The sequence below is a fragment of the Mauremys mutica genome, chromosome 3 (genome assembly GCF_020497125.1).
Source record: "Mauremys mutica isolate MM-2020 ecotype Southern chromosome 3, ASM2049712v1, whole genome shotgun sequence".
NCBI lineage: Eukaryota > Metazoa > Chordata > Testudines > Geoemydidae > Mauremys > Mauremys mutica.
In genome coordinates this window covers 139,641,119-139,668,972 of record NC_059074.1, presented here as the reverse complement: position 1 = coordinate 139,668,972, position 27,854 = coordinate 139,641,119, and the positions used below count along the sequence as shown (strand labels likewise).

The following is a 27,854-nucleotide window of genomic DNA, read 5'->3' as shown; positions in this document are numbered from 1 at the left end:
CGCCTTTTTTCCTGGGTTACCCGTGCAGACGACATACCATGGCAAGCATGGAGCCTGCTCAGCTCACTGTCACTGTAAGTCTCCTGGGTGCTGCTGACAGATGCAGTACTGCATTACTACACAGCAGCAGCTCCTTGCCGTTGCAAGTTAGCAAAGATGGTTAGCAGCCGTATTCCACTGTCTGCTGCTGTCTCCTGGTTGCTCCTGGTCAACCTCGGTGAGGTCAGTCGGGGGCGCCTGGGCAGAAATGGGTGCTCCTGGCCGGTCTCGGTGATGTCAGTCGGGGGCGCCAGGACATAAATGGGAGTGACTCCAGGTCATCATCTTCTTTAAGTTTCGCCTAATGGAGATTCAGTCCTGCCTGCAATATCATTCGAGCTGGAGGGCTCCCAGTGGTTGGGGAAAACGCCAGACAGCTACCGGAGCTGATCCCGACGTAGACGCTCCGATTCGAGTTCCCGCTCTACCAGACATCGCATGCGGGACTCCTCTCGAGATTCTCTGGCACCGAAGTGTCGTAGCTCCGGCCGCTGGGGCGAGTACAGGAGCAGCACCTTGGATGGGTACCAATCTTCATTGTCGAGGTCCCGGTCACGTGGACGGCACCGTCGTAGGCACTGTCGCTCTCGCTGCTCCTTTGGTACCATACAGTCGATGGTGACCTCAGCATCGGCACCCAGTCGCCCATCTTCAAGTTGTGCGGCTCAGCGAGAACAAACTGTGCCACCCGGCCTCCAAGTCGGTCAGTGGCATGGAACACCATGGCAGGGGCAGTGGTATCATTGAGCACCGTGGCCTCAGATGCCCGGCCAGGCGAGATCTCGCTCGGTGGCTGGAGCGTCCCAGGCTCCTTTGGCCTCCCCTCCTCGGCAGAGGGAAAAGTCAACGAGTCTCAAGCTGACGGCACCGCACCCGGACTCAGACCTGGGCATCGACTCACCGGTACCCACCGACGCCCTAGGCATCGTGCCAGTCCCCTCGCTGGCATCGGAGGAGGCCATAACGGCACTGCCACCCGTCCCACAGGAGGACTTCAAGGCTCACCAGGAGCTCCTTAAGCGGGTGGCGTCCAATCTCCAGCTCTGGGCTGAGGAGATGGAGGAGCCATCTGATTCTCTTTTTAATGTGCTTTCGTCCTCGGCACCTGGCTGGGTCGCCCTGCCTCTCCACCAGGGGGTAGCCAATATCTCGACTACCCTGTGGCAAACCCCAGCTTCCTTGGCCCCCATCTCCAAGAAAGCGGAGAGAAAATACTTTGTGCCGGCTAAGGACCCAGGAAGGCACACTTGGGAATTCCTCCCTGTGGGGTACTCTCAAGCCCTTTCAACCCCCTCCGGGAAAGAGCTGAGAAAGAAAACAAAGGAAATCAGCTGTTGCCACCAGCTAATTAAATAAGATATGCACAAACATAGGAATGACCATACTGGATCAGACCAATGGTCAAACTAGCCCAGTATCTTACAGTGGCCAATGCTAGATGCTTCAGAGTGAATGAACAGAACAGGAGAATGCACAAACCTCTTAGGACACAAAAACCCAATCCTGTTTTTCAAAAAGGTAAATTTTATCGAAAGAAAATACATCTGGAACTTAGGGTATTGCTAGTTTTAAAAAGAGTAAATATAATAATTAAGCATCAGGAATGGTTTTCTTGAGGTCCAGCTTAATGGTTACAAGCAAAACAAAAGCATTTGGGGGTTAGCACAGAGGAGTCCACAAGCCACAAAGAAATAAAAGAGAGAAACCTAATCGCGTCTTCCTAGACATTTCCTGATCTACTTACATATCTGCGGGTTTCAAATGAGTAGTTTCTAGGTATGAGCTGGTGATTTTTCATACCTGGCCCACAGCTTTTTACAGCATAGCTCCAGCCCTGTCTCTGCTGGCCCCTCTCTCTGGAGAACAACAGAAGAGTCAGTCAAAGGGAAATTTTTTTCCCAATTTAAAAAAGTTCTAGCCCCCCCATTGGGCCTTTTGGTCAGGTGCCCACTACCTTCCTTTTACCTATTGGCTTTTTTAACCTTTTACAGGTAAAGCAAGTAGAGAACAGCTACTAACAGGGATTTTGTAGCTAACTGTCTGGCTGGGTGTCCATAAAAGGGAGCTACCCCCCCCCGCCCCTTCATTTATCACAGCATTGTTGCTCTGTCTAGATAAGCCCTTTGTTTCCCAGACATGTGGGCACTCTTTCTGTGGTTTTATTCCTAATATCTTCCAAAATTATTAAAAACACAGCAGTAAATTATTCTATCCGTAACCCTGCACAGTGAATACTTTCTATCTACTCTATGGTAACTGAAGGAAAATGTTGAGGGAACAGAACCTGCATTTTTCTATGCAAGGCCCTCATTTCGGACAAGGCTAGGTATATTTACATTGATAAGACTTTGATTCATCATTTCTTTTTTGGGCAGGAGTCTAAATAGTAATGCCCTAAGTTTTGTTGTTCATATCTTTTCTGTCACAGGACAGAGTATTTCAGTGGTGTTACTTTTCTCAGGATGATTTAGAGGAAACATGGGGGACTGCTTAAAATGGCTTACAGTTAGCTTAAACCTCTCCCCTCTGACCCACAGCTACAGTATTTAGTTTGAAAATGTAAAGACAGTGGAGACACGCATCTAAATCTCTCTGTCACCGTGTTCAGGGTGCAATCCAGACCAGTGAGGGGTTGTCATCTCTTACCCTATAACCCTGAGTGCCCCACAAAGCTTTGCTACTGTAACTTCCCGCCTGAAATGTTCAGCCAGCAATAAGCCTGCAGGCCATGTCTTGAGTGTCCGTGTACACTGGCAGCCCTGGTCCAGCAATTCTGATTCCACCAGCCCATCAGCCTTAGTTATTACAACCAGCAAGCCTGAGTTACAACCCCAGCACACTCCCAGTCCTGAATTTTCCCAAAACTATGTTCTCTTTAATGTCTATTCTTCTCCTGAACAGTTAAGAGAAATAATAAGGTTCATTTGTTCCTCCAAAGACACAGAAGCACATCACAGCTTATAACCTTAACTAGGGTATACCCTTCCATATAAACACAGTACTGAATTGGTTTATACTAACAGTAAAACAAGTTTATTGACAAAAGAAGATAGGCTTTTAAGTGAATTAAAGTATGAGAGAGAAAGTTAGAAAGGGTTATAAGCAAATAAAAGTGAAAACATGCATCTAAAAGTCTAAAACTTGACCAAAGCCTGTACTGTACTAGATTAAGATGGTTTCTCACCAGTCATTCTGTTTCCCACACATGGCTGACTTTCCCTTAGTTAGGACCTTTCATGGAAGTACAAGGTGCTGGCTTTCCTTGTTTTTCTAGATGAAAGATCTTTGCCTAAGCAGGTTTCTCACCTGTATTCGGTTTCCGGTGACTTCCACCAGCTCTTGGTTAAAGGCCCCATCTTTCTCAGCTTCAAAGAGCTCTGGCCTCTTTTGTCTGTCTAATGATGGATGCCAAAGATGTCTTCTGTCTTTTCTTGTATCTTTCAAAGTTCAGTTACTTTAGTTCAAGAGACAGGATGACCTCATACTGTCTTTTCCCTTCCTGTTGGCTTCCCATCTTCCTGTATGTAAATGGGGCTTTCATTGTTTTGATTCCACTATGCTTAATTTACATAAGAGACAGATAAATAGCTGCCTTTTCTCCTGTCTGGGAGGGAATCTGTTTCTCCTTGTTTGGCCACAGACTTTAAAGCCTAATATCATTAAGTATCCATATTTCCTCATATAGTATTAATCTATACATTTCACCATGATATTAATCACCAGTGTGTCATTAGCTTTCAGAGAAGACCACACTCTATATACTTTTATAATATAGTAATATTGTATACAATCAGTTGTTTCAGTTGCTTATCACGTGAGGTTCAGCCCCCTTCCCCTTTATAGACCAGTAAACCTTTGCAATGTATTCTTTGAAAAGTAAACCCAGATAAAACTCCTTAAAAATAAACTCCTCTCTTCTGCTGGGTGTCGAGGCCATGCTGTCTCCTCCCCCACTTGTTTGCTTGATAAACAAAGCTATCTGATATGTAAAATTGGACCTTCGTTGTCTCTGCCTGATGATCAGGCTGGGCAGAGAAGCAAATCATCATTCCTTTATCTAGGGCAGACCTGTTTACCAACTCCTCCTGACATATTTGGATTTAACATACTTTGATAATAATTCCAGCATACATCCATAACTCTTAATACATAACATGTTCATACTGCACACAAGAATATTGATGTTAAATGAGTTATTAGTTTTCAAATGATACCTCACAAGTTATATTGTGTACAAAGATTATTAGAACCGTGTGAAGGCTGTGAATACAAAGATGTTTAAGGTCACACTCTTCTTTTAAGACTTCAGCAAAGGAGCTTTGGAATTATAAGAAAAAAGGGGGTGGGACTGACTACATGCCCAGAAAAATTGCCCTGTTAGAAAGAAGTCCATATTAAATTTGTCAAATGTATGAAGAGGAATCCAATAAACCTCCTAAATAAATGTTGGGGGAGGCAGCGGAGGGTAAGGATCCACCTGAATCCTGTATCTGTAAATAAATATTATGAGATCTCATTTCAATAAACTATGAAGGAGAACTCAACCAAAACCTTGATAACTATAGATAAGTGTGACACGGTTGGCTTAGCCCAAGAGATCACATCTGCCACTTAATTTTTGCACTTCTTGAATACCTGCTGAATGCATGTACAGATCTGTTGAGTTCAAACAGCATCCCTCTGTAGTAAGAGGAGGCCCTAAGATATAAACCTTGGTATTAGAGGCCCGGTATGAGGTCTGAGGCCTAAACTAAAGTAATGGTCAAGACTTTGCCAGCATAAAGCAAAGTTAAGCTGTAAGCTAGAGGCAGGCCCTGCTCACAGAAGCTGGCAAGGAAAGGGCTGATGCTGCAAGAAGATACGTACCTAAAAGGTACTAAACACTAGAGAGCAAAACATTCACATACTTGCACATTCCATACAGATAACAAGGAACAGACCCATCCCAATGACAGGGGCAAAAGGGTAATATGATAGAGTTGTTTTGATCGAACCAACATGTACAAGGTAAGAGGCGGCGCCTTGCTACGTAGAGGGGTTGTACCTTGCTACGTAGAAAGGTTGCACCTCAATACGTCAGGTGTGATGTGTAACTTGTTTGTATCTGTGTATAAGAATGCATCCCTGGGGCGGTGTTTTTGTCCAGCCGAGGGGCAGTGGAAAGTTTCGCCACTGACTAAGCTAAGTCCATTGCCCAGAGGCACTTTTTTGTAGTATGCCCTAAATTAGGCTAAGAAACCTACAGGGAACTTCCATTGTGTCCGAGGTTGCAATAAACCTAGTCGACGTGACTTTGCATTTTACTAGACTCTGTGGTTATTGGGGGTTTCCGTCAGGTCTGCTGTGTCAGCTATCTGCGCAGAGCTGGGGCAGCACACAGAGGGAACACACGCACGCAGTCAAGTAATATCAATATTGGAGAGAGCAGAGCACCACACCGGTAACACTTCAACAACACTGGTGACCCCGACCGCTGATCTGGTGAGTAAGCAAACCTGCCGTGGTAAAAATCGCAATCCAACATGGCAGCAAACCTCGATCTAGGGAACCCCCTGATCCCCTCCCTTATGATCCCCACAGAGTTTGATAACTCTTGGACCCGCTGGATTGCCAGTAAGGGGGGGGTCCATATAAATTTAAAAAAGAGAGTGGGGAAATATGGACTGGCATATGTAAAGCAATGGTAAAAACCAAGGCTCTAAAAAATAGTAATAAAAGTAAAAAAGCAAAAATTTTGCAACTCATGTCTATGGCAGTAAAATGGCTTAAACAGCATGCTGGCATGCTGGCCAAGCAAGTAACAGTAACAAAGAAAAAGTTAAAAAAAAAATCAAAAAAAGCTACACAGCCCTAAAATGCTCCCCCCCTCCCCCTTGCAAGGTGGCAAGCAGCCCAAAAACAACCAGTACAGGAACAGCGTAAAACACTAAAAACAGCTGTAAGAAACCTACAAAAAATACATGTGCCGTCCCCTGTTATAAATATTGGTGGTAAACAGCAGGCTTCAAGTAGCTACGCTGTGCCTGAAGAATGGGGACAAAAATGAAAAAAGGTGGCCCTAGTAAAATTAAAAGATGAAACGGGGTCCACTGCATTGCAACCATCACCTTATGATAAAAGCCGGGTTCCAGTTAAACTTAAACCGGAACCTAAACTGGTGCCTGTCAGAACGGGACAAGTAAGTGCACAGAAGGAAAGAGTAGCAAACAATACTCTCACTAAATTGGTAAATCAAATAAAAAAAAATAAAACAGTTCACAAAGCACATTAGGAAACAGGAACTGCGCTGTAATCGCAGGGAAGTAAATAAAAAAAATCGCAATCCAACATGGCAGCAAACCTCGATCTAGGGAACCCCCTGATCCCCTCCCTTATTGCAACCAAAAGTGCAAGAGGCACTTTTTTGTAGTGTGCCCTAAATTAGGCTAAGAAACCTACAGGGAACTGCCATTGTGTCCGAGGTCACAATAAACCTAGTCAACGTGACTTTGCATCTTACTAGACTCTGTGGTTATTGGGGGTTCTCGTCGGGTCTGCTGTGTCAGCTATCTGCGCAGAGCTGGGGCAGCACACAGAGGGAACACACGCATGCAGCCAAGTAATATCAACATTGGAGAGAGCAGAGCACCACACCGGTAGCACTCTGACAACACCCTCCACTTATGGTCTAATTTATTACACACAATAAGTATAGCAGTAGTGCTTCCCTTGTGCAGCACGGGGTTCACAATAAGTGCTCTAGTTGCGACGATGGGATGGCTTTGTCTGGGTCAGTGGGGGAAAGAAAGCCATGGTTCTCCTTTAATGATCCCCCCCCCCATGCCCACCATCATGGGACATCAGCTTCCTTGTGATCTTGAAGATAGGACAGCTGGGGGAAGAATGTCTTCCCAGCTGATACACTGGACTGAAGGATGCAGTAGAAGCCCATTGGCCCCTGTGCACTGAATGAGAAGGCTTATAAGCCCTTTCCTGTGCCCAGGGCACTGTTTTGCACCCGGGAACAACAGCTCCCTCCTTCTACTCCTTAGAATTAGAGCAGGACCAGGATTTTGGACCTTGCTGAAGGCATCATGGTAGTTGACTTTTTGAAGCTTGGAATTAATTTTTCCCTCATTGCCAGATTGGCCTGGACCAGCTGGCTGGTGGTTTTGTTTTGTTTTGTTTTGCTTTCCTCTTAGCTGCCTGGGCAGGGTAGGGAGGTTAGGTTAGATTATAAACACTTTGGGACACTACACTTTGTTGTAGTGATGCTGTGTGCTGCATTTGGTCTCAGGATCAGATAAAAAGCTGAGAAAGAGAGAGGAGAGGAGAAATAGGAGGGACAGAAAGGAATACAGGAAGGAAGGGAAGACAGAGTAATTAGGCTTGTGTCTTCATTGGTGCAGCGGTGATGGCCTGACATTTCAATATGTTGAACTTCAGGGCTCATGAACAAAGGACAGTTTCTAGAGTGAAGCAGAAGCCTGTCTGCCTTTCCCCCAGGAATCTGTTCCCCATTTGTTCCCTCCCCCCAAATATTCCTTTTTAAGGAGCCCAAAAGTGGGAGATGAATTATTATTCTATTAACTAATTAGGCCTAATTTTTGACACCCCGGTTTTGTTTGCCGTGTTGTTGTAGCCGTGTTGGTCCCAGGATATCAGAGAGACTGAATGAGGTAATATCTTTTATTGGGCCAGCTTCTGTTTGTGGAAGATACAAGCTCTCTGATTCTGTTCTCCTCTTGTTTATCAGGCATGATTTCAACACAGTCCTTTGACTGTATCCGTAGTCCTTGTTTCTGGACTAATTCAGTCTCTTTCTGTCTGTACCCTTTTCTGTCAGCATATGTTATTTTAGGTGACTGTAACAGTTTATAAACTCTCACCTGCTTTTCCACAGTTGAGCTCACAATTGGACCTGCTAGGTCTCAGTTATTACAACAGATCCAGTTCCCTGATTAACTGGAAGTGGGATCATCTGAAGGCATACCTTCAACAATGTGGGTGATGGGGTTGAGGCTCATATTGTCTGGCATAGAGATGGACCATCTCCTTTTCTCCATACCCTTAATCCTTGTATGAAGGGAAGCCAGTAGCATCACAGCATTGATGTTGCAACCTGGTTAAAGATTTGAATAGGGTTTGGGCTAAGGGCAGCCTTCTCTTGGTTGATATGGATTATGTAAGGATGACCACATTGCACTGGAAGAGTTATTGCTGGATAGTTTTTGGAATATGTTAAATGAATAATGTTGTGGCCTAGTTAAACCACCTTCCTGGTGCATTATTTTTATTTTTGGTGTCTGGGACAAAAATCCCATGCCTTACGCTGTTTCATCCTCTTGCAGCAGGGTCTCACAGCCTCTTCTAGGCTCTGTAATCTGTCAGTCCTCTGTTTGGCTCAATACTCTTATCAAGCTTGGCTTGTTTAGCCTAATCAAAAGAAGGCTGAAGGAAGATATGATTGCTCTATATAAATACATTAGAGGGGTAAATACCAGAAAGGGAGAGGAGTTATTTAAGTTAAGCCCCATTTGTTCGTGTGTCCACATTGGATATAAACTGGCCATCAACATGTTTAGGCTTGAAATTAGACTGACGGTTAGAAATTTTAGAGGAACGGCCTTCCAAGAGGAGCAGTGGGTGCAAAAAACCTAACTGGCTTCATGACTGAGCTTGATAAGTTTATGGAGGGGAAGCACGCTTGAAGTATGTGAGGAGAAAAAGCTGCCACTCACCCCCGAGCAAGGAACCCAGGTGTTTAGCTGAGCAGTAGCTGCTTCTTGCCAGGGAAGGACAGGGTGGCCTGAGCAGAAGGGATCCAGGAACACATGTGCAATCATGGCAACATAAGGCAGTGCTGCTCCCAGAATGGCGAGGAGGGAGGATATTGCTGCCGAGCACTGCAGTTCATAGTGGGAGGGAAGAAAGGTGAGGAGGATTTGGGTTAGGTGGTAGGGATTCATTAGACCCCATCCACAGCTTTAGTGGCGGCAGCACAGGGCAAAGTTGGAAAAGCGCTGGCCTTCACACCATAAAACTCTTTATGGGCAACATTTGTACCAGATGGATCAGTCCCATTTATTGATTGGGACCTCCCTTACTAATGAGGAGGGTGAACACCACCACCACCACTTCTGCCCCCACAAAAGCACTCTGGTTGTAAGGGCCAATGTGTTTTAAACCAAACAGGCTTGTGTTTGGTTTAGAGGCCAGTTTAGAAGCCCATGGACTTATAGGACCTTTTCCTTCAGTTAATTCCCAAGCTCTGAGACATAGGCCAACACAAAAAGTTATACCAGTTTAACTAAAGGTGTGGGTTTTTTTTTAAAGAACTGATTTAAACTGCTGGAAAACCCTTTGTGGACATACTTAATTTTATGTCAGCCTGGTATATGTTGGTTTAGTTTGCATTGGTAAATTTACAGGCGCAAGCTAAACCATTTTAAAACAGTGGAACTATGTTCATACAGGGTTTTGAATTGATTTAATAAAATTAGTTTAATAATGTTTTTTGTTAAACCAGTGCAACTTCAATATGTCGGCAAGGTCCTAAATTCTCATTTTATATTGGAGAAGCCTCCTATTTTTAGAAAACCACTGTTTTCCATACAAAACAAGGCACTCTGGCTGTCCTGTATAATGGGGTACATACATCATGATACCAAAAAGTTTTACTTTACCACCATGCTGACAGGAGGAAAGAGGAGAGAGAAGTACCTGGCTAGCAAAGAGCGAATGAGAAGATGCTTTTTTCACAGAATATCAGTGGCTTATCATTATTAACAGATCCAGTGTTGTGTAAACAAAAATGAAAGCTTATTGTAATGTCACTTTGTGTAAACTACTGCACCCTTTGGCTGCCATAAGTGCTTTGTGCTCTTTCAGGGACCCACTGATAAAAATTACCTTTTGCACATGCAATGACTATGCGAGTAATCACACAGCATGTTCGTAACTAGATATCCTTGAAAACTGGCTCTCTGCCTTCATCCTCTGTTTTATCTAAAGAGTAATTGGGGAGAAATACATCCCTTCACAGGAACCTTTGAGTTTTGGCCAAAAGTGAGAGCAAGTGGAATTTACCTTTGATACCTTGAAAGTTTGTGCTTGCAAGGCACTCTGCAGTGGAGCTTTTTCTTGTCTTTAAAAAAGATGGTTAAGGTGAAGATACGTTCTAATAATGAGAGTTTCAGATACCTTTTAATGACAGTTTTCCCTCTAAATAATGTAGAAGGATTAGGAATTAATTATGAAAGTGCTTACTACCTTCTAAATAGAGACGTGGTGTTGCTTTTCTTAAATTTTAAACTTACAGTAGGTCATAGGGTACTTTTCATCATTGATATGATTTTAAGATATTGAAAAGATAAGAAACTAAAGGTTCTAGCAGTGAACTTTTTGTCGTCTTTTGAATTCCCAATAAAGGAATGATGTGAATTTTTTTTTTTTAAGCAACAGGCTTAATTTAGGTCTAAGGGAACTGATCATTAGACATGCTGTTATATGCTAGCAATTCCATAGGTAAGGTTGCAACGAAGTTTGAAGACCAATTTTAAAATCTCTCTAAAATGCACTTGAATAATTAGATCAGCTGTAAAACTGGCATACCTCTTCAGGGACTGGGATAACGTTTGTGGTACAAATTTGGATTCATTTTGTCAATACACCCCTAAGATACAAGGCCACTCAAAATTACCTTTCTTTATAAATTTTTTGAGGAGAAAAATGATGGGAAAGGGAGACATTAGCCTGATGTTTTTGCATTATTTCCATTGTGATCCAGTGGCAGCAAGAACAAGTTCTGTAACTTAAAAATAAAAAGGTTTTAGTTTGCCTTTGGCTTTGTAAAGTGAGGCACTGTCTAGTTGTGAGTCAGCATAGCTCCTACTTTTAGGAAATACCTGATATGTTGCTTGATCTTCTGTTGTGCCTGTGCAACTGAAACAAGAAGAGATAGCAAAATAGGTCTAGTATGATCATTGCTTTCCATATTAGTTTTCCATATTAGTTTTGCTACAAAGGCCACACTGAGGATCCCATTGGTGCATATGAATAGGAGTCCTAAACTGGTCTGGTGATAGAGAATGGGAACATCACAGCACCTCTCTATTGCCTACCCTCAAAGGAACATTTAAGGTCTGTAGGTATCTTGTATGGGAAATGCTCTCTTTACTGTGCAGTTTTTGGTTTTCATAAGTTTGTCATTTGTTGTTTCTTGTAAAAACATTTTTTCCCAGGGATATATATTGAGACCTTAACTGAGCATTCTGTAGTTTGGGGTTTTTAGGTCCCATTTTCCAAAAGGTATTGCAGTGTTCCCAACTCTCATGATTTTTTTTTTTTTGCGAGTCTCATGATATTTGGTGTTTTCCCCAATGCTTGAGCCCTTGGAGTCATGTGAATACCTGAGAATGCCAGCTTTAATTTAAAAAAAATTCAAGCCCTCTTTGTTGTTGAAAAATCTCAAAAATATGAGGCAAATGTATAAAACCAAGAAAGCATGTAAAAAGAACATAAGATGTTTTAATCTTCTCATTTTTTTTAGTACAAATGGGGGTTTGACTCATTCACTGAGGGATGTATTTGGGTGAGGCCCACACCTGAATACAGTGCTCAGTCTGTAAGCCGTTTATATTTAGAATCCACTGAGACCAGCACCTTACACTGAGAGTGCATCTAACTAGTGGAGTGCTAAAACCTCCAGCCATGTCACTGGTTGACCAGGCTGATAACATGGCCCTCAAAGATCTGCTTCAGTACCAAAGCCAAATAAATGGTCTAAGCCTCATGACCGAACTTCCATGTCAGCACCACTTTTGACACCGACATCCAAGAAAGGCTCTAGCACCGGCTCTTCAAAACCCTTACCTCAGTTGCCATTTTCCACACCTTTGCAATCTCAAGAATCCTTCTTGGTACCAAAAATAATTGGCAACAGCTTCTCAAGGCTCACAGTGCTCCACGTTCACTGTACTAAAAAGGATGTGGCACCATGTATTTCTCACTCCTCATTGGCATTGGGCACTCCAGCATCGGAGCATTGAAGAGAAGAATCACGCATCAACTTGAATGAGACAATCAGAAAAGAAAAGACATCACTTCCCGGGAAGGCACCTTGACCCTCCTAAACACCTGGGCAACACAAGAGAGCTCATTGTCCAGGGCGCATCCCATTTATGTCTCTGGCATTGCCAAGACAAGAGGATCACCCACTACATTGGACCATGGCGTCTCTGCTTTTGGAACCAAACCTTGCCTTTGATTTTCAGGATCCATTATCAACCCTTTTGAAGAAAAGGTGTGGGGAACCTTTTCGGTCCATCTCAATTTTACCATCTCATCCCACTGACATCTTTGTCCCTGTAACCAAATAGATACTCCACACAACTTTGTACGATGCATGTTGTGGCTTGCACTACAGGACACATTAAGGGCCATGGTTGATCTGCTTGGTTGAGTTACTTGGATCTATCATGATTGGCACTAGCATACTTGCCACTCCTGGGTCCATCAACTTTGCTTTCAGCATCACAGTCTTATCTTCTGCCATAATGTCCAATCCCACTGGCACAATACTTGTCCCTGTTGGCATCCTACCTGGCCCCCCCGCCTGCTCCTTTGGCCTTGGATCTGCTTACACTGCCACCTATTCAATCAATGTTCCCACCTAAAGCACTAGCACTACCGATACTCCCACCCTCATTGGCTCTGCCACCTGCTTTGCCACCATACTGACAATCTCTAGAAAACTGAAGTCTCACAATCCCAGATATACTTGGGGTGTGTTTACACAGACATAGATGATGGTGCCGATGACATCCCAGTGGATGACATCCCAATCTATGAAATGTCACCAGATGAGAACATTGTGACTTCAGTGGTTTCCTCACCACATCAACAGTTCCTGGAACTGTTGAACAGGATTGTTTTCCCACTCTAGCTTGGTGCTGCTGAGACTCCAGTTGAAAATTGGGATCCTTTATTTGACATCCTTAAGTTGAAACCAAAGGGTAGTATTTCCTGGCCTATCCATAGGGGGCTGTTTGATCCAGCTAGAGAGGGGCAGGGGCAATAGGATGTACCTGATCAATACTCAGAACTTTTTTTTCTTTTTTTTTTTTTTACTTCATCTAACATCTTAGTGCTAATTCCCTGATGCATACAGCAGCTGTGTAAAAAATCAAAGAGCATGACCACCTCTCAAATAGACTGTGGACAAAGAGGGATGCAGACCGGAATGAGAAATACCTGTTGTTCTGCATATAGAGTTCTTCCCTTTGACCTTTTGATTGTTCTGGAATGCAGCCACTCCACCGGGATCGAAGCCATACTCATTGCATCACCATTATGCTGGGCTGGTCATGTGTTGAGGATGGATGACACCAGAATGCCAAAGCAGTTGCTGTATGGTGAATTGAAAGTGGGTAACTGCGCATGAGGTGGTGAGAAGAAACAATTCAAGGACTCACTGAAGCATGAGTTGAAACAGTGCAATATTGATGTTGACACCTGGGAGTCATCAGCATAGTATGCTAGTGCCAATCATGATAGATCCAAGTAACTCAACCAAGCAGATCAACCATGGCCCTTAATGTGTCCTGTAGTGCAAGCCACAACATGCATCGTACAAAGTTGTGTGGAGTATCTATTTGGTTACAGGGACAAAGATGTCAGTGGGATGAGATGGTAAAATTGAGATGGACCGAAAAGGTTCCCCACACCTTGCTACAGTTCTGTACACCCAACACAATCAACCATGCCAAAGGACAGGGTTTTTCATGGGACTTGTTTGTGACACTTCATACAAGACTCCCCATAAGACCTTTACAGCACTGGCTGGCACAAGTATACACCCCAAACATGGACAGGCTACAGAGGCATGTGACCATTCCACCAGGGGTGCTACAGAAATTCTCTTGGTTGAAGTACAGAGAGAATGCACTAGTAGGGGAGTACAGTTCAGCCCTCGGCTCCAGGCACTGATGGTCTCAGCAGATGCGCCCATGGTTGGCTAGGGAGCTCACTTTCAGGAGTCACAAATGCAGGGTTTGTTGAATTTGCAAGACTCCATACTTCATTTTAACGCCCAGGAACTTTGGGTCATACACTGACACTAAGATCATTCCTGCCCTTTGTCTCAGTGAAAATAGTTCAGATCCTAACCAATAACATTACTGACATGCATTATCTGAACCAAAAAGGGGGTACTTATTCCCCCATATTTTGCCAGAAAGTGATAAAACTCTGGCACTGGGGCATCCACCATTATGTACAACCTGTAGCCCTACACGTGCCAAGAATACATAGTATCCAAGCAGACTGTTTGGTCTTTGAATGAGATGGTGGCTCAGCACTTGTTCAGCAGGTGAGGAACTCCTGAAATAGGTCTGTTTGTCACTAGAGAGAACACTAAACACAACCTACTGTGATCCAGAGTGGGCAAGGACAAAGCCTCACCAATACCGTCCTATTGCACTAGTCCAGTGACTTTCCATATGCACTCCTGCCCATACTCTTAGGGTATACAGAAGATCCAAAGGGACAGGATAAAAAGTCTGTGGATAGCATTGGTGTGGTCAAGACAACACTTTTACACCAATTTGTTACAGCTCCCTTGGGAGCCTTCGTACCACCTACTCCAATCTATAGACTTCCTATCCTAAGCAGCAGAGAAAATTCTCATCTTAATTTCCCATCCAGGTACCTGGAGGTCTGGATGATTGGCTTCTAATGGGTCCTGACCTTAGTTGTGGTGCAAGAGTAATTGAGATCCTGTCCTATCCAGAAAACCTGCAGCACAATAGTGTTATGGACATTTTTATGCTCAACAGTTGGTAAAGGCTTATGGCTGGAGTCTGCCCCCTGTAGGTATGTCTACACTGCAATTAAAAAAATCCCTGGCACCTAGTCTCAGGGCCCAGGTCAGCTGACTTGGGGTTGTGGGACTTGGACTGCAGGACTAAAAATAAAAGTGGAAACATTCAGGCTGGAGGCTGGCCTCTATTGCATACTAGAACATACGCCAAACTGCTATTTCAGCCTGTCATCCAGGGTTTTTCCACACCACATCAACTAGGTTTCTCAAGGGACAAATCCATGCTTTTCCTTCTGATAAAGAACCTACACCAGTGAGAGATTTAAATGTAGTCCTTGGAAAGCTAATACCTAGTTGGCTATACCTCCTGATTGGTTGGAAGAGTCAGACTGACTCTTAAGCCCAGCAGCAGCAGTTCAGCAGCTGCTCAAAGCATTCAACCATAGCTGTTTTAGCCTGTGCCTGCTTCTTCCCAGCCCTGCCCCTGCCTTGTGTAACTCTGGGTAACCTGGTTCTGACACTGGGTTCTGACTCCTGATTCCAGCTCTGATGCTTGGCTCTGGGATCTAGCCTCTGACTTTGGTTCTGACCCTAGCTACTGGTGCCTGCTCTAACCACTAGACCCCACTGCCCACATCCTGGTCACTGCTCTAACCACGAGGCCTGATACCTGCTCCAACAACTAGACCTTACTATCCACATTCTAGTCACTGAGAGACACTTCCTGCATTTGCTTGTGTTATGCTAAAGCAAATGTCCCTTCCAAATGGAATTAGAGTCCATTCTACACGAGCCACAGCTTCCTCTGTGGCATATCTATGATAGATACCCACAATGGAGAGATGCAGAAAGGCACATAAAAATTCAGTTCATACCTGTGTTAAATATTATGCCTCTTGTACCCATCCATACCCTTAAGCCTCTAAACTTTGCCTCTTGTTCAGATGCCATGTTCAAGCAGGGAGTGCTCGCTTTTTGACCTTTACAAGTGGTACAGCTTGCTACCTTCTCTCAAGTGGGAATGCACAGAGGTCCTGGAAGAAGAAAGGAAGGAACTTACTGGTAATTGTTGTTCTTCAGGAGTCTCCTCTGTGCATTCACATTTTCCACTCATCTTCTCTTTTTCAGACTTCCTGTCACGCTTTGGGTCTCAGTGATTCAGGAGAATGAACGGAGATTGGTAGGGACTCCGCTCCCTTTATATATACTCAGATCTCAGCCATCAATATCACTTGGGGGCATTGTGCACCCCAACAGACAGAGTTTTGGTAGAGGTTCCTTGCATCAACACCAGGGAGTACCATATTCCACACGTGGGGATGCACAGAGACATTTCTCAAAGAACAGCAGTTATCTACGTTTCTTTTATGGGTTTTCCCTTCCAAGTTATATGCATTTGTACCTGACTATGAGTGCACTAAGGGTCTTCTTTGAGTGATGGCCCCTATTATAACTATGAGTACACTGTGCACAAGTAAATTATGGTAGTTCCTACTCAGGTCTAATGTATATAGCTAACATTTGTTTGTTAGGTAAGCTAAAGTACCAATTAATTTACCAATATTGTAGGGGAAGTGGAGATGGACAATGGGAAAGGATATTTCTACTAGCATAAACTATTTCTCCATTGTATATATGAACATGGTATTAACATCACACAAGCACACAATAGTACTTCTTTTTTGGGAGTTTGAGCGGGTGGGGAGGAGAAGAATTGTATTTCCTTCCAGCTGTATTGTATGGCACTAAAGAGCTTTAGAAAGGATTTGCTCTCAGTGGTCCACAGTTAGTATTCTAGGGTCTGATTCTCTTTTGGGGATTTTTTCATAATAGCATGTGAATGCTAGGTATGCAATTAGTATGGTATCATTTAGCTTCAGAGACTTGGGTTCCAATCTTGACATGGGTCACCAATTAAAATGGGTTGCTTGTCTCATCCTTAAAGCTAATGGACATTTGTCTATCTCATATAACCTTCACCAGCTTGGCATACTGTAGTTTTCAGTTTCTGCTGAAGAGGGGCCTATGGCTGAAATGGTTTGAGGATGGCATGTCAGGGTTGAGATGCATAAGAAGAGCTCTGGGGACTGTATTATATCTGGCTCAGGTTATTGCTATGAATACCTCTGTTTCATGAGCACTAAATTAACCAAATAAATTGTCAGATTTATTTGTGTGTTTAATATAATCTTCTCTCTCTCATTTTTAAAAAAAAAAATCCTACCACTGGCATGTGAGGCGCCAGTGTTTGCACCCTCCCTTATTGAATGAGAGCATGCAATGATAAATCATCAGTGGGTGCCAGCACAGTACCTCCTGGGGGATCAGAAGTAATAGAATTTGGAGCATGACCAACTACATCAAGGCACTTTTTATTCTGTAGTGTGGAATATAATTAACCTGTTTGTGTCTGCTGTGCAATGGCAAAGGTTACTTCTCTTGATCAATAAGTTGTAATGCCTACTCTCTGTACAATAATATTAATAATAACTGTATGTATTTTCTTTCATATCATGCTGTAATCTCGGGAAATTACCTTTTGTGTTCAAGTTTCCCCACTCCATAGCAGAAGTCATCTCTTGCATCTGCTGCTGGGAGCCTTCTGATCAAGTTAGCAAGAGTTCTTGTGTGTGTTTGTGTGTGTGTGTATATATTTATTGCTTAATACGTGATCAGTACTCTTGTCTAGCCACATCAACAAATTGTGTTGCTGTCGTAACTTTGTATACATGAAATAATCATGATGACCATTTAGTGTTCTTTTTAGCTTTTATGGTGAATTAATGTAATTGAGAAGAAAACTGGTGATTAAATGGTTAAAGTTATAGAATTCAGACTAAACTTTTTAATAAAATCTGAACAGATGATCTGCCTTTTTTTTTTTTTTTTGAACTGGCAGGTTTCAGGCCCTCTAATTGGCTTCCCAGTTTTACAGAGTAATTACAGCTTCAAGCAAACTTTGTCATCTGTGGTTCTGAATGGTGTAAAGTAAACAGAACATTTTGAAATACAGCTTGTAGTTAGAGTTGCTCAGGAGAGTTTAACTAACCTATCTAATTTAGATAGCAGCATCATTTTATTTGAAAATGGTAGTTTACCTAATAATTCGGAAGGTGTCAAACGTTTTGTAGCCATAATGAATAAAGTTAACCTTTGGCATTTTACATCATCTTTTCATTTTAAGGAGATAAGTTCAATCATTCAGAAAGGTCCTTTGTATTTTTAAAATTCTCTTTATTTTTGCCCCATCTTAGATAAAAGATCAGAAATGGCCTGAAAAGATAAATTTTTTTCTAAAACTGTATTGCCAATTTCTGTTGTTCATTTAGTATTGTAGTCTTTTGAACATATAGTCTCCACTGAGATGTTGTATCCTGCCTAGGTTTAAAAGGTCAGAAAACTTTCATGGTTGATCTTGAATCCTAACGTCACTGAAGGATTTAGGATTAAAATTTGTAATTCTAAATTATAGATGGCTAGCATACAAGAACACAAAGTTGAGTCTGTTTACTGGCTTACTCATCTTTTTGAATGATAATTTATACTTCCAACTGTTTTGAATTGAGATTCAGCCTTTTAATTACATTTGTTTATGTATAGTAGCAAATTTGAAGACATTATGGCGGCTTGTTCTCTTCTCTTGGTAGTGACCCAACTATTGCTTGAACATCCTGAGCCAGCTCTTGGTAGCCAGCTTCACTTATTCCTCTGTGCTTTTTACTTCACTTTCCAAACTATTTTTTCTTTGTAAGTGTAATGCAGTTTTTCAGTAGCTAGTAGAAAAGAATTGTAATACTCTATATTATAGTACTCGCTCATTCATCTTTACACATATTTTTCATTAGCTGTCAGTAAAAGGAGAGGTCAACAAATGAGCCATTATTCATTTTTGAATCATAGTAGGAATGTTGCTTACCCAAGTAAATGTGCATACGATAGCTTATGAGGTGTGTGTGTATGCCAGATGCCAATAAACTTTAGTGCTTTCACTTGCTTGAGAAATATGGGTAAAATATTGATTTTTGAAGTGTGTTGTTACTCTGCTTTTCTAAAACTGTTTTCCTTTTTTGAAGAAAAGACATTAAATTAGACTCTTAAAATTTAGTTTTAAATAAGAGTTCTACATATGTTTGGAGAGTATTAGAACCAGAGCTGGTCAAAATTTCTGAATTTTGATTTTCCAATATTTTTCTTTGAAATTAAAAATTTTGGCAAATGCACTTCTAATGAAAATCGTTCCAATATTGACCAACTGTAATGACAATTACTTCCAAACTACTGTTTGCTAATTGCAGAGCCTAGTAAGAAGTCAAAAATGAAATGTATTATTATTCTTAATAATAATAAACATTTGTATAGCACTATAGATTATGAACAGTGCTTTTTAAGACATAGAGTGAACTCCAACCCTGCCTGAATAGTAATTTATTATATTAATATGTGTTTGCAACTGGAGAAAATATATCTCTAAATGTATAGAACATGAATGAGTGCTGAAAAAATAATTTAAAAATGTGCGGGAAAAAGATTTATTATTGTAAAGGATTTAAAGGCTAAATCTTGAGTCAGTGCACAACACCATCCAGCTTTGAAGTCAATGGAAATTGCACATGATTATCAGTTCTTGAGATTTTGACCTCAGTCAATAAACTTAACTGAACATTGACCACAACATTTTAATATATATACAACATTTTAAAAAGATGTGTCTCTACAGTCGTAGAAATGTTTTTGTTGTTGTTTGAAAAATAGTGTGCGATTACATATTAAAAACTTAATGCTTAGGTGCAAAGGTAAAGAGTTAACTTATATTTCCTGAATTATGAGTCCTTAAGAATATGATCTTTATGTAATTTTTCTGTGGAATTTCTTATTCGTCTTTGAGTGATTGCTCATGTGTATTCCACAATAGGTGTGCTCGCCACCGTGCACCGGTGCTGGAAGTTTTTCCCCTAGCAGTACCCATAGGGGAGTGCCCCAGCGACCCCTGGAGTGGCGCCTCCATAAGGGGTGCTGTGTATTCCCCCCGCCCTCAGTTCCTTCTTGCTGCCATTGAAGGTGCTTCGGAACTGCTCTGCTCCAGCTTTGCTGTAGCTCGTCCCCAAAACTGCTTGTTCGTTCAGTGTATGGTACCTGTAGTTAGTTAGTTGTTTAGTTTTAGCTAGAGGGCTGGGGCATGCTCCGTGCCCCGGGTTTTAAGTTATGCAACACTTGTAGGTGATCTATGCCAGTGAGTGATCCGCATGCAGACTGTCTATGCTGTTAGGGGGAAACCCATCTCAGCGATCAATGCAAGCCTCGGACAAAGAGAGAAAGGGACATTAGGATCCGGGCTATTCTGATGGAGTCGGCGCTGACCCCAGCTCTGGTGCGCCACTCCGAGTCGGCACCGGGCACTGTGGTGTTGGTGCGCAGCAACCCTTCGGTGCCATCAACTAGTCGGGCATGCCAAGAAGGATAGGAAGAGGCCGCCTTCGCTGCGGCACCTGAGTAAACCCGGGACAGAGGCTAGACCCAGGTTGGGCAGTCCTCGATCCCCACCAGCCTCTAGGCTTCCAACGCAAGTCAAGTGGAGTAGCCCGGCCCATTCGGAGCAGGCCTTCCCAGATGTCTGGATGCCCTCCACACCAGAGGCCCTGCAGGCAACCTGGGATGTTTGGTCCATGCCGATACCAGGAGCACTGCCGATGTCGGCCCTGCGCTCCAGAGGCAAGCCACCGCTGGGATCTCCGCAGTCACCCCTGGCTTGGTAGCGGTCTCAGTCGAGGGAACATTCTTGATGCTGTTTGCCTCCCAGCAACCATTCAGGGCAAAGTCCACGTGGATCGCCCTTGACGCCCACCAGGCTGTCTGGTTGGGTTCCGTCTGACTGAGACTCTTGGCACCACTCTGTCTTGAGGAGCAAACACTGATGGGACTGAGGCAGACGTCGCCAAAGGTCCTCATCTTGGAGGGGCAATCGCAGTTCATCATGGCACGAACATAGACGTAGTTCCCATTTGGCGTACCACTCCAGGACCCCGCCATGGCACCATCGCTGCAGCCCTGGGCGTTGATCACCGGCGTATCACCGTCACGGGTCTGCCCGCCAGAGCTGATTGCGGAGCAGCTCTTACCAACAATACTAGTCCTCCACGTCGGGATCGCCATCCCATGGTCAGCATCGCTCCTGGTGCTGCCGCTCCTCCCGGTCAGCGGCAGGTCGTATGTCCTCCCAGCCTCCCTTCGTAGTCATCCATCGATGGGCCAGGCCGAACAGCCGGCTCCACCGGTGCCACAACAGATGCAGTGGGCACCGGGGCCCCCCATGCAGCTTTCAGTGGCCAGAGCCTCAGAAGGACCATCAGCCTCCCTCTCCAGACCTCCGACGAAGGAGTCGGTGGGACGTATATCCTCAGCACCATGCCCAAAGACTGACCAGGTGGTGGACCCTCTGGTGCCTGTGGACACACAAAGTATCGTGCTGGCCTCAGGACAGGAAGGAGTTCAAAGTGCTGGTGGAGGAGGATACAGTGGCTGCCAAGGCAACCCTGCAGGTGGCTTCGGATGCAGCAGACATGGCCGCGTGGTCCATGGCCTCCGCGGTGTCCATGAGAAGGGTGTCGTGGCTCCTGCTCTCTGGGCTGTCCAGCGAGGTGCAGACCTCCCTGCAGGACCTCTCATTTGACCGCAAAGCTCTGTTTATGGAACAAACGGACACAAAGCTACATGGCTTGAAAGACTCCCGCATGACTCTCCAGACTCTGGGTCTCTATGTTCCGGCTCTGGCTAAACCTGAGTTCTAGTCGCAGCAGACTCCTGCTCAGCCCACCCACTCAAAATATGAGACCACTTATAAGAAGTTGCAGGACTATAAGAGGTGCCTACAGAGGCAGTCTCAGCCTACCCCCCAGCCTGGGTCCTCCAAGGGCAAGCAAGTGGGGTGGTTTTGACAGGACGCCTGGAAGCGCCCTGCCAGTTGTCATCAGGGATCCACCCTCAATAAAGCTTCCCTTCTCCAATCGGTTGTGTGCTTTCCTCCCGGAGTGGTCGCAGCTGACCTTGGACTGATGGGTCCTCAACACCATCTCCTGGGGCTACACCCTCCAGTTTACTTCCTCCCCACTCAACCATCCCTTGCCCCAGTCCCTCCTGGGGGACCCCTCACACAAGTCTCTGCTCAAGCAGAAGGTGGGGCAGCTCCTGGGCCTAGGAAGTGGTATCCGGAGAGTTCAAAGGCAAGGGCGTACTACTCCTGCTATTTCCTTATCCCGAAGGGGGGCTCAGGCCCCCCTTGGACCTGCGAGGCCTGAACCAATATGTGGTGAAGCTCAAGTTCCACATGGTCTCCCTGGCCTCCATCATCCCCTCCCTGAATTCCAGGGACTGGTACACCACCCTCGATCTGCAGGACACGTACTTCTACATTCATATATTTGAGGGGCACAGACGCGTCTGCCGTTTCACGGTGGGGCAGGAACACTACCAATTTATGGTCCTCCCGTTTTGTCTGTCCACTGCCCCCAGGGTATTCATGAAATGTACATCAGTGGCGGCGGCCTACCTCAGGCGCCGGGGGGTCCAGATCTTCCCCTATCTGGACGACTGGTTGGTCAAGGGCAGCTCCTGGTCACAAGTGCAGGATCACGTGGCACTCCTTCTGTCCATGTTAACCACTTTGGGCCTGTTGGTAAACAACACAAAGTCCACGTTAGTCCCAGTTCAACGCATAGAGTTTATTGGGGTGGTCCTGAATGCCTCGTGGGCCAGAGCCTCCCTCCCACTGGACAGGTTCGAGACCCTGAACGGTCTCATTGACATGGTCACAAGATTTCCAGTGACAACAGCCAGAGCATGCTTCCAGCTCTTGGGTCACATGTCGGCGTACACGTTTGTGGTCCATTACTCCAGATTCAGGATGAGGCCCCTCCAGTTCTGGTTGGCCTCAGAGTTCTCCCAGGCCAGGGACAGGATGGACAAAGTCTTCACGGTACCCGAGCCAGTGATCACCTCCCTATGCTGGTGGTCCTCCCCAAGAACAATGCTCCAGTGGGTCCCGTTCAGGGGCAGGGTCCTGTTGCTGGAGCTGGTGTCCGATGCGTCGGACCTGGGATGGAGGGCCCATGTGGGAAACGTTCAGACACAAGGTATGTGGTCGGCTCAGGATCTGACCCTCCACGTAAACATCAAGGAGTCAAGGCAGCATGGCTGGCTTGCATGGCCTTCTGCTTGCACCTGGCGGGCTGGGTGGTCAAGGTCCTCACGGACAACACGGCCTCAATGTTGTACATCAACAGGCAAGGTGGGGCCCGATCCTCTACCCTCTACCATGAAGCCCTCAGGCTGTGGGACTTTTCTATAGCCCACGACATCAGCCTACAGGCCTTCCATTTGTTGGGAACCCGGAATGCACGGGCAGATTGCTTGAGCAGGGACGTCTCCTCTCAGCACGAGTGGTCTCTCCACCCAGAGGTGGTGCACAGACTTTTCCAAGTGTGGGGAACTCCCCAGGTGGACCTGTTCGCGACTCGGCAGAACCGTCGCTGTCCCCAGTTCTGCTCTGGGGGAGGCTGGGACGAGGCGCTATCTCCGATACCTTCCTCCTGTTCTGGTCAGGCAAGTTTGTCTATGCCTTTCCCTTGTTCCCGCTGATCGACAAGGTCGTGGAAAAGATAAAGACAGACAAGGCCAGGGTCCTTCTGATTTCCCAAGCATGGCCCAGGCAGCATTGGTACGGGACCCTCACGGACCTGGCGGTTGCCCCACTGTGGCCGTTGTCGTCCTGCCTGGACCTGCTCTCCCAGGACCACTCCACCTCACGGGGTGGCTGCTCAATGGTTAAGTAGGGAGGAAAGGACATGCTTGGACAGGGTTCAGTGTGTCCTCCTAGAAAGCAGGCAGCCCTCCACTCACCGAGCCTACTTGGCAAAGTTTTCCAGATGGGCGGACGAGCGGCGTTTTCCCAGTGGCCACCCCGATCCATCTTATTCTGGACTACCTCCTTCACCTTAGAGCCCAGGGCTTGGTGCCCTCGTCAGTCAAGGTGCACCTGGCGGCCATATCGGCCTTCCATCCGCTGGTGCAGGGCCACATGGTATTCTCCCATGCTATTACTGGCTGATTCCTTAAGGGGTTGGATCGCCTCTTCCCGTATGTTAGGCCCCCTTTCCCGCAGTGGGACCTAAACCTGGTGTTGGCCTGTCTCATGGGGTCCCTGGTTGAGCCCATGTGCTCCTGGTCACACCTCTCATGGAAGGTAGCCTTCCTGGTTGCCATCACGTCGGTTAGGCGGGTCTTGGAGCTCAGGGCCCTGACCTCTGAGCAGCTGTACATGGTGTTTCATAAAGATAAGGTCCAGCTCTGCCCACACCCTTCGTTCCTCCCGAAAGTGGTCTCCACCTCTCACATGGGTCAGGACATTTTTCTGCCAGTCCTCTGCCCCAAGCTCCATGTGTCCAGTGAGGAGTGCCGCCTCCACACGCTAGATTTGAGATGAGATCTGGCTTTCTACCTGGAGCGGACTAAGCCATTCAGAAAGTCCTCACAACTGTTCATCTCCTCGGCTGAGCACCTGAAAGGTTGGCCGATCTCCACACGGCAGCTCTCCAACTGGATCACCTCGTGCATCCGTACCTGTTATGACCCGGCTGGACTCGGGTGCAGGCCTTGTCAGCTGCCTTTTTGGCCCATGTCCCCATTCAGGACATTTGTAGGGCTGCCACGTGGTCTTCAGTTCACATGTTCACCTCGCATTATGCGATCGTCTCCCAGACCAGGGATGACGCTGGGTTCGGCAGGGCTGTGCGCCGTTCTGAGAATTTGTGAACTCCTACCCACCTCCAACAGATACAGCTTAGAATCACCTATTGTGGAATACACATGAGCAATCACTTGAAGAAGAAAAGACAGTTACTTTTTCCGTAACTGGTGTTCTTCGAGATGTGTTGCTCCTGTCTATTCCACATCCCACCCTCCTTCCCCTCTGTTGGAGTTGTCTGGCAAGAAGGATCTGAGGGTGGGGGGAGCACGCAGCACCCCTTATACCGCGCCATGGAGGCGCCACTCCAGGGGTCGCTAGGGCGCTATCCTACGGGTACTGCTAGGGGAAAAACTTCCGGCACCGATGCACGTGGCGAGCATGCACACCTATTGTTCAATAGACATGAGCAACACATCTCAAAGAACACCAGTTATGGAAAAGGTAACTGTCGTGTAGCTCGTTCTCTGAAATGCCTTATCTATTTTGTCTTGATTTTCAGTTATATATGGGAAGATCTGGATGAACTTACTCCTTCCCTAAGAAATTTTGAAGAATTTAACTTAAACATAACTCTCTTCTCTCAAAAATGTACTTGAAAAAGCAAACTTCTACTTACCATTCATTGTATAGGAATATATGTTTGTGAATATAGTTTTGTGAATTAATGTATGTTCATATGTACAATATTGCAAATATTTATTTTATTATGTTTAATGTATTCAGTTTTTAAAAATACCTTGATATTTCCTATCTAGTGGTCTGGGTAACTATCTTATGCATTTTAAAATTACAGCATAAATATATGCACCTCAACTCTCAGCAATCTCAGCTGCTTTAACAAACTGAAAAAAAAATATGGGCTTTACAATATGCTTGAAAGGTAAAAAATATGGCTCTGGCAGAATTGGGGGAGAAAGCTGCAAAACATAGGACCACTCACAGAGAATGTCCTGCCAGCAGCTCCCTCTTCGTTATATTGAGGGAGCTCCATGTTGAGCCCCTCTGCTAATCTTAACTGTGTCAGAATAGCAGGGGAAAGAAGCTAGTCTCTCACAGACCATTTAGGGTTTTATATATTAAAACCAACACCTTGAATTCCACCTGGAAGCTTATTAGAAGACTGTGCAGATCATAATATGCTCTTTATAAGCTGTCTGCAACATTCTGTTAGCTTCAGCTTCTGAATGGTCCTAAGGTGTATCCCCATGGAGAGCACACTACAGCAATCTAATCTTAAAGTGACAACAGCATGAATAATTGTGGCTTGGTTTGCATTGTAGAAAAAAGAGCACATTCATCTTGCCAGGTGCAGATGGAAAAGGGTGCCTTTAGCTACAAGCACTACCTTAGCATCCTTGAGCAGTCCAAGATCTAACACCACCCTCAAGTTGCACACCTGTTTTACAAATAGAGATCACTCTCTCTGTATGAGAGACACTGATAAAATTCCATCAACTCTTCTGGATGTTTCCTCCAGCCCACAAATATTATCTCAATCTTGCCTGCAACTAACTAGCTTTCATCCATGCCCCAAGTTCAGCTAGGCATTGGGTAATTCATTCCATGGCTTCTTATAAATACTGGATGTGTATATAAACTATGAATAATGTAACTAAACAATTTTATTTGCTCTTCCCATATTATAATAGCAATACTTATAAGAAAAAAAATGTCCTTTATATCTTTCTAGAATGCCAGCTAATGAAAACAGAGCGACCGAAGCCAAATACATTTATTATTAGATGTCTTCAGTGGACAACTGTCATAGAGAGGACATTTCATGTAGACACTCCAGAGGAACGGTGAGGAATGTTATGTCTTCAAAATTTTTGGGCAGAAGTTTCAGCACATCTACCAGTATGGCACAAGTCTTGATTTTGATTACTGGCAAGTTAAAGTAGTATGGGCTGGATGAATGGACTATAAGGTGGATAGAAAGCTGGATAGATCATCGGGCTCAACGGGTAGTGATCAACGGCTCCATGTCTAGTTGGCAGCCCGTTTCAAGCGGAGTGCCCCAAGAGTCGGTCCTGGGGCTGGTTTTGTTCAGTATCTTCATTAATGATCTGGAGGTTGGCGTGGACTGCACTCTCAGCAAGTTTGCAGATGACACTAAACTGGGAGGAGTGGTAGATACGCTGGAGGGTAGGGATAGGATACAGAGGGACCTAGACAAATTAGAGGATTGGGCCAAAAGAAATCTGATGAGGTTCAACAAGGACAAGTGCAGAGTCCTGCACTTAGGACGGAAGAATCCCATTCACTCTTACAGACTAGGGACCGAATGGCTAGGCAGCAGTTCTGCAGAAAAGGACCTAGGGGTTACAGTGGACGAGAAGCTGGATATAAGTCAATAGTGTGCCCTTGTTGCCAAGAAGGCTAACGGCATTTTGGGCTGTATAAGTAGGGGCATTGCCAGCAGATCGAGGGATGTGATCATTCCCCTCTATTCAACATTGGTGAGGCCTCATCTGGAGTACTGTGTCCAGTTTTGGGCCCCACACTACAGGAAGGATGTGGAAAAATTGGAAAGAGTCCAGCGAAGGGCAACAAAAATGATTAGGGGGCTGGAGCACATGACTTATGAGGAGAGGCTGAGGGAACTGGGATTGTTTATTCTGCAGAAGAGAAGAAAGAGGGGGGATTTGATAGCTGCTTTCAACTACCTGAAAGGGGGTTCCAAAGAGGATGGATCTAGACTGTTCTCAGTGATCCTGATGTCAGAACAAGGAGTAATGGTCGCAAGTTGCAGTGCGAGAGGTTTAGGTTGGATATTAGGAAGAACTTTTTCATGCGGAGGGTGGTGAAGCACTGGAATGGGTTACCTAGGGAGGTGGTGGCCTCTCCTTCCTTAGAGGTTTTGAAGGTCAGGCTTGACAAAGCCCTGGTTGGGATGATTTAGTTGGGAATTGGTCCTGCTTTGAGCAGGGGGTTGGACTAGATAACCTCCTGAGGTCCCTTCCAACCCTGATAGTCTATGATTCTATGATTATTTGTGTGCGATTATTTTAAGAATTTACATATTAGCCTTTGTAAAATATTCCTAATTCATATCAAGTATACGATAAGAACTTTATATAACTGAAGGGAAAGAATGTGCTCAGCTTATCCAAAGTTGTGTCATGACATGTCTCTGAAGTGTTACATCTTCAGCAACATAAACCAAATTTGAAACACATTTTCTTCTCTCAGTATCTCTGAATTTCTTTTCATTCCAGTATATCTTTTGTTTTGTCAGAAAATGCAATATCGTATGACTATTTCTTTAGTTGTAAT

The 27,854-nt window shown here is 44.9% G+C and overlaps 1 protein-coding gene across 2 annotated transcripts in view; it reads left to right on the top strand.

The window, feature by feature from the left end:
* AKT3 (AKT serine/threonine kinase 3) overlaps positions 1–27,854 on the top strand; it is a 265,481-nt gene that overhangs the window by 120,815 nt on the left and 116,812 nt on the right. For both annotated transcript variants that reach the window (XM_045008484.1, XM_045008483.1), the window contains exon 3: positions 26,269–26,380. In XM_045008484.1, the coding sequence (XP_044864419.1) occupies positions 26,269–26,380 (112 nt within the window). The remainder of the gene's footprint in view (positions 1–26,268; positions 26,381–27,854) is intronic.